Source organism: Cyanidioschyzon merolae, chromosome 13 (genome assembly GCF_000091205.1).
Source record: "Cyanidioschyzon merolae strain 10D DNA, chromosome 13, complete genome".
Lineage (NCBI taxonomy): Eukaryota > Rhodophyta > Bangiophyceae > Cyanidiales > Cyanidiaceae > Cyanidioschyzon > Cyanidioschyzon merolae.
Window position 1 is genome coordinate 27 of NC_010139.1, and position 13,063 is coordinate 13,089.

The window sequence follows — 13,063 nt, forward strand, 5'->3', positions numbered from 1 at the left end:
CTTTTTTCTCTCCGGTGGTATGATCTCTGCGCAAAGCATGTATCATTTCGATTTTTTTATTTCGGAGCCTTTAGTGTATTCCATTCAGTCCCACGTTCGCTGCGCATACGAATCTCCATTTTGTGACGCCTAGAGCAGCATGCGCTTTATGGTATTCTCTCCGATGTTATGCTTATTTTGTTTGACAGGACGTTTCCACTCTCCATATTTTCCGTGTTTTCGGAATGATATTCGCTTTTTGGGAATGTGTCCGTCATGATTATCCTTTTTTTGTACTTTCTATCGCCAATACTTTCCCTCGGCTGTGCTGGTTGGTTCATAATTTCTGTTTTCCGGGGGTGCCTGCCGTGAGTCGTCTCTGTTGCGCCACTTTACCTGGTGTGGGTGCTGTTGGAGAAGAGAACAGCTTTTGCTTACCACTGAGCTCTTTGGGACAGGCTTGGTTTGTTTGACACCCAATCTGTGCTCTTTATATTTTGCGAGCCGCCAAGCTGTGCATGCACACCTTTAGCTCGCAATAGTGCGGAGCTGTATAATGGGTGTCCCCCGCGACCTAGTTGTCGCCCAGACGCTGCAGGCTTGGTCCTAGTCCTAAAATCAAATGCGTTGCGACGATATGCTGAGGTTCGACCCATCACTCGCCACTGGAATGTCACACGTAAGACACGCCGGTGGTTTTTCGCGGCCCGCGGACCTTCCGCCTAAACGGTATCTGTTTGACAATACGCAAAATCTTCCTGCTCTTATTGTCTACCGTAGTTGGGGATAGTATTTTTTATCACGTTGTTAGAGATTGTTCTTTTTTTCGATATCGTTCGTCGCGGTTACGCACCACGAAATCTGGCCGTCCCTTCAAACGACGTGTGTTTTGTCGAAGGAAAGAACCGCGATAATGACGTCTTCTGGAGCTACTGCTCTATTGGGGCAAGTTGTACTTCCGATCAAATCGGGGAATAATAAATTTTTGGCTTCAATCGAGTCTCAGTCCTCATGTAGGATTATTTATGTTACTTTCGCCTCTGAAAGTAGAAGCGTCGAAAGTGTTATCGCCCAAAAAACTAGATTATTGTAATTGGAAGTGGAGAGTTTTAGATTGCCGATGTTGCCGTGTGTTTGAAGCAAACGAGAAAGAATGCCTTGTAATGGGTAAAAGGTAAAGAGGAAGATGCAATACATGGAAGCCTTTTCGAAGGCTGCCATATTGATATCTGTACGACAAGATTGTGGTAGCGTACTATCTTCTCCAACATATCGGTGGTTTGTACGACTGAATGTGGCCAGACGCTATCAGAAACATTGTCGATTCGTACACCAGGTATGTTTGGAACCTTTCTTGGGGACTGAAGCACTTGGAGTGTGAGCTGCATCGCGACGTATCGCGCATCGCAAAAGTTTTGTTTCTGGAAAATTTTTAAAAGTATTTTCATCAACCACCTGATTCTTTGCTATGCGGAACCATCGATGAGAAATGCACATGTGCATGTCTTTCTCAAAAATGTACGCCAAATACCCCGTCAACGGTACTGGACACAGGGGTGACGCAGATAGTTACGAATACAGGGCAGTGAGGTACCTCACGAATGTGAGGAACCATAATATCGTTAACCCCGATTGTTGCGTAATACGCGCCGTCTTTGCGCTGTACCCCGGCCTGCTTCGCGAAAGGGTTTCGGCAATCATCCATTGTATCAAGAATAATCCCCAGTATGAACAAGAGATCAGATTCGTCGACGACAGGACATCACGCAGGAAAAAAAATGGGCTTCTATTACGCGCGCAAGTATTCCAAAACATCGTTCGGTCTTGGGGCATGTCAACCCAAGAGAAAAAAACTCAGATATTAGAACAGACTAAGAGATATGATACCTTTTTATCCTACCCTCGTTCATATTTTTGGACCGAGAACTCGAAGGGAAGGGCGAAATGGAGCTGAGAGTGGATAAAATGAAGAGTTAGAGAAATGACATTCAATCCCTCCACCATATGCGCTTCAATGTCGTTTGGTTATGCAAGTTCATTTCACATTTTGTGAATATCGACCCTAGAGTCCTTTACGTATTCATGAATGAGATCAGTCCAGAGCTCGATGAAAGCAACAAAGAGGTAACCGGCGAAATCCGGGACACCTACTGGAAGAATAATTTCGATTTTAATCGTCCCAAACGGGGCAAAAAAAATGTTTTCACGGGGACATTCGGTTACGATGGGGTATACTTATGTGTACATTATCAGCGATTGCGGGTTCTTCGTCCTATCCCGTCTTCGGTAATGCGCTTTCCGAAGCACGAACACAAGAAGACAGGCGATGGAACGTATAATCCCCTCGGAAACCAGTTTCGTGTCGGCCTGAAACTCTCGAACACGAATATCATAACCTTCGCTGTACCCAAGCGTGCGGAAGATGGCATTGATGGCAACTTACGCGAAAAAGACACGCGTCTGTTATAGCCCTCAAGAGCGAGATACTACCGAGAAACGGTAACCAAGGTTGCGAAAAAAATTTAGAAGTGGAACGAAGTAATTAAAGAGGACCTTGAAGCCTTGAGCGAAGTGACGAGCCGCAGAGCGGACTTTGAAGCTTTTCGGGAGTTTATGGAAGTTCGTGCTCGTCATTGGGATGCACTGCGGGGGGAGTATACCAAGCCCTGGTGGGCTCGTCTGCGTATGAATCTGTATATTAGTAAGCAGCGGGCGGTCGCGAATTTTTTCAATCAGTTGAGCGCCCTCAAATAGGATGAAAGTCAGATGCTCGTAGTAGCGTATGGGGCAGGGCGATGGAAGACCCAAAAACGGACTACGTCAGCGCCAACGACGAGAACGTACAAGGAGCGCGCACGGCTTTTCGCTACGATACCTGTAGATGTGTTCCGAAAGTCCTATACACAACATAATCTGGGTTGTGCACTTCAGAGGGTCCAAATGAAGAGTGCCAGCGGAGCCGTAAGGAAATAGCAAAGTACGGACCGCTCACGGAAGAGCAAATGGAATGGAGAGCGAAAGTGCGAGGGCTACTCGCATTAGTAAGCACAGCCTGTGATGGCAAGAAACGTATGGAGTTCGTGGACCGAGACTCTAACGCCGCTGTCAATATAACGTAATGTGCGGTGCTGGAGAAAAGACCTCCAGAGCTGACAAGAGACAACTTTATTGGACAACCTCCCAAAAAGGAACCATATGAGAAAAAAATTGAAGCAGTAGTAGATGGCCGGTCCAAAAAGACGGGGACGCGTCTTCTCATCAGTTGGAGACGTTTTGTCTAGGGCAGGTCACTCGCCACTACTGTACACTGCTGCCGGCAGCAACGTTTTTCTTTTGAAAGGCGTTTGTTCTTGGCGCTGTGCGGCCGACCAGTTTTACTTCGCCCCCAGTTGCTTTAGGGCATCCTGTGTGAGGCGCTGTTTCCCATTCAATATCGCCTGTCGTGTTTCAGGCGGCAATCGTTGCACATCTTCCATTGATTTCCGTAAGAGCCGTATCATGAGCATGATTTCTTGAGCTCTGCGGGCCTTTGGAAACAAGTCCGCTACAACAGACTCCAGCCACAGTGAAGTTTTCGCCGCTGCATCAGTTTGTGGTGATTGTCGGTTTTTCGCCTTCGAGACGATGTTTTCCGCAATGCGGACGGCATGGTTCACCCATAGATCCTCGGTCTTGTAGCGATCCATCTTGAAAACAGATTCGGGTAGATATCGATTCTTAAACACGAGGAACTTGCCGAGCTGCCGCCGCCTTTGCCGCCGCACATCAGCCTCCAGTCTAGAGTGGAGTCCTTCCTCATACATCCGAACTTTCTCGACTGCGGCCGGACCCTCACGCTCCAGCAAACTCGAAGCGACGCGTGCTTGCTCCTCTCGAACAGAGGGTGGCAACAGCGAAACACTCAACTGCGGCGGTCGAATCTCCAGCAGACGCGACGCTCGCGCCATCCGACGTGGCGACACATCCATTGCTTCAGACTCTGAGTCTGCAACCTGCCTTTTGGTCCGCGGCGCGCGCCTCGCAGACTCCCTAGCATCTGAAACGGCCTCTAACAGACGGCTCTTTCGCTGCCGCCATGGACGCCGCACTTGTGTGGACGACTCGTCCAGATCCACGGACACTGCACTGGTGTCAGTAGCACTTCGTGCGGTCGAGCGCACTTTCTCAGCAACTTCAGCGAGACCGAGCAGCGATCGGGATACTCTCCTCTGGAGTGCGCCAGCCCCTTTGGCCGTGTACAACGCAGCATGGGAGGGTTCCGTCCGTGTCGTGTCGCGCCCCGTACCATTCAGAGGTAACCCAGTTTCTTTCGCAGTCGGTTGTGCGCGTTCACGCTGCTGCTGTTCAAGACCCGCAAGCAGGGTGCTGCGTCCAGCTCTTCGACGCGGCTCTCGTTCTTCAGACTGACTCCCCTGGCCGGTACCCGTAGAGCCTACACTTGCATCATCTGCGAAACCGCGACTCCGCAGACGCACCCATAGCGCGACACGTTGAGTCTTCGCGAGGGCACCGCGCAGGCCCAGACCCATGTCTACCGCACCCAGAAAGCGAGTTGGCAGCACCATGCCTCGTATGGCAGTGTAGGCACTGCGCGCCACTACCCCGGCGGAGACGTTAATCCCGTTGGTTTCGATAGTTGGTTTCGTCGGGACAGACTGTATAGCGCTAACAACGCGTTGAAAACAGAACAACGTCTGCGCTGCATACGAGTAGGGTGATTCTTGTATAAAGCGGACGCAGGGCACACCACGCGCTCGCGCTACGCCTGCGCTACAGTGCATTAGGGTAATTCATTACCAAAAAGGACGTCAGCCACACGTCGCGCACGCCCCGCACCTGCGCCATGCCCCGTCTATACTACCGCGCTTGCTTTTGCACACTAGGGCACGGTGCGCGACTTGAAGTAACACCACCTTCGAAATGAAACTTTATACATATCCGAACAATCCACGGGCATACAAAGCGTTGATCGCTGCGCAGTACTGCGGTGCTGAGGTCCAAGTACCTCCAGACTTCAAGTTTCTGGAAGATAACCGAAAGCCAGAGTTCCTGCGCCTTAACCCTTTCGGCCAAGTCCCGCTTCTAGATCTGGGCGACGGCAAAGCAGTGTTCGAGTCAAATGCGATAGCGCGCTATATTCTTGAGTCTAGTAATCGTCAGGATATGCTGGGAGGTGACGATGCAGTTCAGCGGGCGCAGGTGGCTGCCTTTGGTGACGTCGCGCTTGGGCGGATCGACCCGCTGGGTCGGCCACTGGTGTACCCGACAATCTTCCCTGCATTCTTCAAGCCGGACAAGACACGATTTGAAGAAGCGCTGGAGCAATTCCGTGCCGTTATCGGCGGGTTTGAGCGCCACCTCACAGACCACACGTTTCTCGTAGGGGAGCGTATCACACTCGCGGATATCACCGTCAGCATGTCCCTCTTCTGGTTTTTCGAATACCTTTTGGATCCCGAACTTCTCATGGAATATCGAGCACTCAAGCGCTGGTTCTACACGTGTATCGGCCAACCAGAGTTTGTCAAAGTGATCGGCTCAGATTTCAAGCCCTGCCTGAAGCGCCCGGACCATCTGAAAATGGCGACCAGCACGAATGCAGACCTTGGAGGCCATGCGGGAAACCAAGGGCATGAGTCCAGCGATCATGCTGCTGAGGTCACTGAGGATGACCAAACGGCTCGAAAGCCTAAGAATGCATTCGACCTTCTACCCAAATCCTCCTTCAATCTTGAAGCAGCGAAGCGGCTTTACTCCAACGCAGACAACACTCGGGAAGTAATGAACCAGATCTGGGATACGATGTTTGACCCGAGTGGCTACTCGGTCTGGGTTGTGCGATACCGCTACAACCATGAGCTCAGCAAGACCTTCATGTCTGCGAATCTGCTGAACGGCTGGTTCCAGCGAATGGATCACCTTCGCAAGTACCTGTTTGGCTCAATGATTGTATTCGGTACGAGTGGGGAACCCGGATCTTGTGCAATTGGAGGGGCATTCATTGTACGAGGCACCGGAGATTCGTTACCAGAACCTCTAACCGAAGTCGAGGACACGGACCTGTACACGTGGACGAAAGCGGATGTCTTCGGCAAGGATCGCGATCTTGTTAATGATTTGTTTGCCTGGGAGGGCAAGTTCGAGGGCATGGGACCTGATTACGATGGCAAGCCTGTTGCAACTGGAAAGAACTTCAAGTAAATGTGCATATTTGGTTGTGCAATGTCCGCAAAAGCTTCTTGCCTGATGTCCACGTGTGCACATGCTTCGCGTTCGCTGCTCATAGATGCAGAGGGCTTTCGCCATGGACGCGCCTCTGACAGATATCCTTGGTCATCAGTATGTCGGGAAAGCGCTACCCGTGAAGCAAAAGCCGCACAGCACCATGCGCCGCACACAACGCATCGACTTACAGACTATATGCTCGAAGTGCTCAGCACTGCCGCGCCATGCGCTCTATCATAGCATATCGATGCATGGAACGAATCACGCGAGTCCAATAGCGCTGTACAAACGGCAACACCGGCTAACGGAACGAGTTGCCGTTCTGTATCGAACGCAGCCGCGCAGATGTACAGGCAGCAGTCGACGGCGGATACACGCAGCGCGGTTGTTACCTCGGCGTTTGCAACCCCTGGGTGCCGGTAGAAACGGAGGAAGCTGCTGCGTCGTGTTGGATCCCAGAAACCTGGGTGTTGGGGCTCGTGGGAAGCCTAGAGCTGTTGGCCCTGACTGACACGGGTGGTGGTGCTGTTCGAGGGCTCGAAACGGGTCTGGAGCGTTCCGCGTTCTGTTTGCGTAGAGTACTGCGCCTGCGAAGCAACAGTGCTACAGCAGCGTGCAGTGAGTCGGCTCCCCATGGCACCGCGTCAAAGTCTCGTTAGCAGATATGAAGCAATGCTCTGGGTGTTTATCGTGCTGAACGCTATACTGGTGCCGTACAACTCGGCGGAAGAGGCGCCATATGTCCAGATCCTACACGACAGCATTTATGAAGGCGATCGTTTCAGCACCAGCTGCGTGCACTGGAGAACCTGGTTGACCGGCCGCGAAAGCCTCAGAGACTGGTGCACTGTGTTTATGGAGACACTGGGCTGCGTGCCTGCCAGAGTTGTGGGCTGCCTGTGGCGTGCACGGAACTGGGCTCTGCAGCGTCCAATACCTTCGTTTTTCTTTCGTTTGCTGGGTTCATGGATCGAACCAAAGTTACCCTGCCTCATCCTCGTACGCTGCATCATCGGCAGCATATCATGGATGTCGCTGGTACTTGGCCAGCGCGCCCTCTCCAACGACGAGGCTCGCACGTACAGTATGGAACTGCTCTGTGTTCAGTTCTCGGTAATCCTGGGTGCCAGTCGAATTTCGCCTGTGAGCCTCAGCATCGTCGTGTTCAGCTCCGTTCAAGCTCTGATCCTAAAGGGATATGCGAAGGCAGGTTTAGCGGTGTTGAGCTTTGTAGGCACAGCCTCGCTGATACAGACGGGCTTTCTGCAGGTTTGGTTCATACTAGCAGACCTAACCGGCTCTGCTGGTGGAAAAACTTTTCTCCTGGGCTTGCTTTCTCGATGTTCTGCACTGCTGATTGGAAGTCTCCTGGCATTTGGCATGTTGGGTACGACAATGATTCCTGCAATGCGCGGCGGATTCCTGCTTCAATATGAACCAGGTACCCTGCAAAGAATTCTGACGCATGCTCCGACCCGTGTGATGCTCCAGTACCTTACTGCACACAGCAAAGCGTTCATCTCTCGACTCGCTTTGGTAATCATAGCTTACGTGTTACTAGTCAAGCGCGCTCCATTCAAGGCGGGCACCGCCGGGAGAATGGCATTTCCCGCGCTCGCGTACATTGCATGCACTGCTTCGCCGTCGACGGTATTCCACTCGGCAGTTCCGGTGACTCCTCTCATTTGCGCTGCAGCTGCTACTATTCTAGGTCGTTTACATGATTTTGGCTTAACCGCCATTGAGTCACAGAAACTCCAGGAGGCAGCTACAGCACTCAATGAGCTAGACTTGCGACCATACAGGCGGGTGATGAAAGAAGCAGAGCGCAAACGGCGCGTTCGCCGCCTGCTGCGGTTTTGTCGTCTGCTACTCGTTGGCGGGGCTATCATCCTTCAGGCCTTATTTTTGACTGTTTCCGTTTGGAATTCGCCAGGCGCAGAGGCGATGCGAGCTCTTCACCGTGCGTATCTCTTGCCCGGCGACCCGCCGCGGGGCGCCGCTTGTCCGGATCCATACGTTCACATTGATGCGGCCTCGATCCAAACAGGCGCCTCTACGTTCCTTGAAGTACCCGCCTGGAAGTACGCCTGGGAATCCGAACCGCGTGAGGGCGCCTCTAAGAGTCTGGTGTTGACACATCTAGTCACGGAGCAAGTGACTGTCGCTGGTTTCGAACGCGTTTATGCCTCCCGTACCTTTGCTGGTCTAACCAGGTTCTACCCTTTTCTGAGATTCCAGGAGAGGATCTTTGTTCATCGGCGTCTATCTGGGTATGCAGGTGCAAATGATGGGCTCGAGCAGCACTTGCCACTGCCTGGCTGCTGGCCAGCGAGACTGCCTTGGAACTAGCCGCTGGCGACTGATCGCTGCTTGATGATTCCAGAGGATCCTGGAAACGAACGCATTCTGTGCGGTTGTGAACGACTCCCTGAGAGCGACACAGCAGCGATTCTCCAGAGTATGCGCGTCACGAGCAGATGAAAATGAGCGCTATGAACTCGCATTGTATATGGGGCAGGAACCTCAGACAATGCAGGCATCGTCGTGTCTTCAGTATCTTTGCCGACGATATCTGCCGCGGCAACCGTTTGTCCGAGGGTATTACTGTGCGAGGTGAGCGCGTTCGCCTCACATGTCGAAACGCTCGATGGTTAATATTCTCATGTTGGAACGAGGGTTTAATTGTAGGACAGCGGTCACCACGTTGCTCCAAACTGCCTTAGAATGTCAAGTACTGCAACACTGAGGCGCTACATGCTTTGCAGATTAGAATGCGACACAGAACGGCACACTCTGCTGCACCGTTTCGATTTCTTACAGGCCTTTTTTCTGATGCACATCCTTGGCATTCGAACAGCCGCAGTAAAGATTCAATGATTTTTACGTTGGTTTCGTGCTCTCAGCTAACTTTCCGGAACGGCGCTGAAGATATTGCCACTGGAATTCGCCCTACCACGGGAATCAAGATTACTCGCTGCGCGCTCAAAAAGCGGTTCGAAATATAATCGACATCATCATCCACTGCATACCTTCAAGCCTCATTTCCACCTCTTTCCTGAAATCTAGCATGCCAAAATTATGCAATTTGCAAGATTTCAGTCTTTCTGTTCCAAGGCGGCTCGTTGTCGGATCGATGCGCTTTGCTTGGTTGATGAGAAAGCAAAAATTCGAGGTCGCTGCTCGGCGACTTGTTCACACGCCTATCTCTAGAATTCGTTGATCGCCGCACGTCGGATATTTGGACCGCGCGAATGCTAAGCCAATTGCTCTTCGTGGGTATCAGTGAAACAGCGTTCTAGACTCGCACCGTGCCCTTCAGGGTATACGATCCCAGTTGCTCCCGCATCTTCATTTTCCGCGACGTGTGTGTTTGGCTTCGAATCCTACCATTGTAGCGAACGGTTAGCGGCGACTAGTTGTCGCCGCTCTGCACGAGCGGAGCGGAGAAGAATCGTTATTTCTGGATTCCTTCTTCATGCTGGATTTTCCTTCCGGAATTATTTTCATCATGAACAGTATCGCGTTCCACAAATCCTCTATCGAATTTAATTGCGTGCTCTTGAGCTTACAGTGAACAAAGTACTCACCAACTAAATTGCCTAGGAGAATCTCAAGATCACAGAGTAAGCCATCCGCACGGAAACGGAAGAGCGCCTCGAAGTGAACCAGCTATGAACGACAATGACGTGCACCGTGCAAGAAACTATGTATCCAGACGCCACAGTGCAGCTCCCGAAGGAGGAGGTTTCTTGGGCTTTGAGAGCAGCTGACCCCAGTCAATTGTCACAGCTGCGATGGATGCACAGAAGCCGTATACGAAGAATCTTCTTAGATCGCATCTTCCGCCTTCACATGAAATGCGACGTTAATAGCAGTGAGCAGCGTAATCGACACTTGAACGCCGCCAAAAACCTCCTTCGACTAGTGGCTGCAAAGCCGAAGTGAAACGAGAGACCAGCGTTTCTAAAGTCGGAGATCGGAGCGTAGAAGACCGAGGAGTCGTTGAAAAAAACCTATAATAACTGATGTTCACGATATTGGAAAGAGACCCAAATTTTCGTATGAACGCGCGAGATTGTGTTTTGCACCCGTCCCACATCAATCTCACATGAGTCTGGGCAAGTGGTACCGGTAGGCGACGTGGCGCATTCAAACGGCCGACTCGCTTCACGTGCTGGCTCTAGCGTTGAGCCTGCTGTGCTTGCCCTGCTCCAAACGCTAGTGCACGATAAACCAAAGAGGTAAACTTTACAAGACATTGGATACGTCGCAAAAAATAATACCATGGGCACTCAGCAGCACAGCTGTTGTAAGTCTGGAGTTCGAGATACTGCGAAGCGAGCCGCAGGGTGCTTTGCAGGTTCTCGCTCTCCCCGAACGGCCGCTGTGTGTCGCTTTCGTTGCACGCCCAGGTCATGTGCCGATCGCGCTTATATCAAATCGCCGGTGAGCGATTATCTTGGTCAGGGTTTTGATGGATGAGGCCCAAGTTTCGCTGAACTTGCTTGCTCTTTTCGCTGACGCGGAAGCCGAAGATGCGCGGAACGTACCGACAGGGGTTCCTTTCCGGGACAAGCTCTGGATAGGTCTGCAGGAACAGGTGCGGGAATGTTGTTCCCCAGAAAGCCCCGTCAAGGTGACTATGCGCAGCGCTTCTTGGGACATAGATATCCCAGCACTTGGGGCAGAAAAGTTTCACAACTGCAGTGCGCGGAAGATCGCTTTGTCCCACGGGTAGCACCGGTTGGCCGTTGCAGAATACACGCGGACATCGACCGAAATCGACATTGTTGTACTTCTCCAGCATATCGTGCAGCCCTCGGTTCGTCAGAATATACCTTGCATGAATGAGGCCGTATAGAAATTCTGCGTTCATCTCGATGATCTCTCGTTGTCGCTCATCGATACCGGGATCTGGCAATTCTATGTCAAGGATTGTGTCAAGCGCGTATTCATAGTATGATACCAAGGAAGACAAACCCGTGAGGTTGAAGTCGTCCTGGATGAACTCTTCATCGACTTCGCAGAAAAACTCGTTTCCACTCAGTGAGCAAAACCATGAGATCCACGAGAGATCTTCCTCTGTGTCATCTCCCTCGGCTTCAGAATCTATTCCGGAGGAGTAAATCGAGTCCCCTCGTTGTGTCGCAGAGCGCCCATCTGCCCTTTCAGAGTTCCCCGGCTCTGGCCCTCTAGAGACCCTCTGCTCTGGCTGACGTGCCATAGCGGCTTCAGGCGAGGTAGCATCCAACCCCATTGCAACCTCGCCGTTCCTGCTATGCCACGACATTGAGAGCGGCTCGTCAGGGACAGTAAAGCTCTGCTCGCCTCCACTGTCTCCTGATGGTGCTCTTGTTCCCAAATCTGGAACGCAGTCGTTCATCCAGCTGGACGTGCCCCACTGTTGTCTAGGAGTGCGGGGCATAGTCTGATGCGTATTCGTCAACGGCGCTTGCTGTAGTAGGTCGTCCACAGTGCCAGCGACGCTCGTGCCCAGAACTTGACGTTGGGGCAGGCCGTTCGCTGCTCACGAAAACTCTGCTTCAAGCCCGTTCCGGGAACTACCCTTGCACAGCAAAACTACTCAAGCCCTTTTGCTTCCTTACAAAGCGTTGAACTCTAAGGAACGCTTCCTGCAGGTCCGGCGTGAGAAGTCGAGTCGCGGGCGTAGATCGCTTCCCAACAGCGACCGCGGGCTGTAGGCGTGCAGGCGTAACCGTCACAAGCGATCAACGGTTACTCCAACAAGTCCCGCGCTTTTGGTTGTTGAACGCCACGCGGGGGAGGTTTTATTCGTAGTCAGCAAAACACCTGAAGAAGGGCTGAACCCAAGCGTGCACCGCTCGCGTGAAAAGGCAAAAGGCGGGGGGCGTACTTTCTCTGCTCTTCGTTGACAGTACCCAAGCCCTATGCTGCGTGGATGCCGCTGCTGGGCACGGAAGATTCCCTAAAGGCTTCCAGGGAATTCCATTAAATGCGGCCGCGGCCTTGATGAAATGTATTGTGTGCGTGCGTGTGTCTGGGTGGCGGAGGCATCCCCGCTGGCTGGGCTGCGATCGAAAGGCTCGTCACAAAGATCCAGATAAACTCGGACGGGACAGTATGCGAACACGGTAGTATGCAATAGAGATTGTTTCACTTCAAAATGCCATCAACTCCCGAGTTGCAGTGTTTTGATGTAGGTGCTTTCTTTTCCTCGCTCTCATATCCAACATGATATACGCTGATGGCTCTCTTCCAGTTACGCTGCCAGCATTGGAAGGATATTAATGACGTGACCAAGTCGCAATAAAGCTGCATCCTGCTGTTGATGTCGGATTCCATGCACGGGTGGAGGATGCGATACACGAGGCTTCTTTGTATCCAGTGTCTGCGCTCCCTTCGCAGCGGGAACACTTTGCTTTGATCCAGTGTTTCCATGCATCCACCAAACCTCTTTCCTTTCCGAGGGCTATCCTTTGCTGCTCAAAAGCTGGCCTCATTGCTTCGCACGTGCTCGTGATGGATACAGGAGGCTCAAGTTGGTGCCCTCCTTCCGTTCCGCGCGCGGTGCTTTAGCCTACGATTACGGGCTCCCTCTAAACGGTCGCCTCGGCGGGTACTACGTCTGATGCATGCGCGCAAGCGCACGCGGTTCCGTTCTGTGACTCACCCGCTGCTTCCCTCCACGGCCCAAATGACGTTCCCAGGATGCCAAAGACATGAAGGAGAAAGCCTGGAGTTTATAAGATGACTCAATTTCTATCGCACAGTGTACTCCGCACACAAGATAATTTGAGGTGCGCGATGTTGTCCGTATTCAAAAAACGCCGAAAGGGAAATTCGGGTTGAAGACGACTTCAAGAGACTTCGATAT

At 52.0% G+C, this 13,063-nt stretch overlaps 4 protein-coding genes across 4 annotated transcripts, besides 1 other annotated feature; 2 read left to right on the forward strand and 2 right to left on the reverse strand.

Annotated features, from left to right (window-relative positions):
- The first annotated feature begins 1,476 nt into the window (after positions 1-1,476).
- Positions 1,477-3,335: a sequence feature (repetitive element).
- An 18-nt stretch (positions 3,336-3,353) lies between these two features.
- On the reverse strand, positions 3,354-4,544 carry CYME_CMM002C (hypothetical protein; the record flags this gene model as incomplete). Its single annotated transcript, XM_005536882.1, has 1 exon — positions 3,354-4,544. The coding sequence occupies one exon, from the start codon at positions 4,542-4,544 to the stop codon at positions 3,354-3,356; it is 1,191 nt and encodes a 396-aa protein (XP_005536939.1).
- Positions 4,545-4,899: 355 nt separating this feature from the next.
- CYME_CMM003C (eukaryotic translation elongation factor 1 gamma) lies at positions 4,900-6,180 on the forward strand (the record flags this gene model as incomplete). The annotated part of the gene is made up of 1 exon (XM_005536883.1): positions 4,900-6,180. One exon carries the CDS (start codon positions 4,900-4,902, stop codon positions 6,178-6,180), a length of 1,281 nt encoding a protein of 426 aa, XP_005536940.1.
- Positions 6,181-6,837: 657 nt separating this feature from the next.
- CYME_CMM004C (hypothetical protein) lies at positions 6,838-8,556 on the forward strand (the record flags this gene model as incomplete). The annotated part of the gene is made up of 1 exon (XM_005536884.1): positions 6,838-8,556. One exon carries the CDS (start codon positions 6,838-6,840, stop codon positions 8,554-8,556), a length of 1,719 nt encoding a protein of 572 aa, XP_005536941.1.
- Positions 8,557-10,642: 2,086 nt separating this feature from the next.
- Positions 10,643-11,632, reverse strand: CYME_CMM005C (probable protein kinase CK2 regulatory subunit CK2B1; the record flags this gene model as incomplete). The annotated part of the gene is made up of 1 exon (XM_005536885.1): positions 10,643-11,632. The coding sequence occupies one exon, from the start codon at positions 11,630-11,632 to the stop codon at positions 10,643-10,645; it is 990 nt and encodes a 329-aa protein (XP_005536942.1).
- Positions 11,633-13,063: the final 1,431 nt, after the last annotated feature.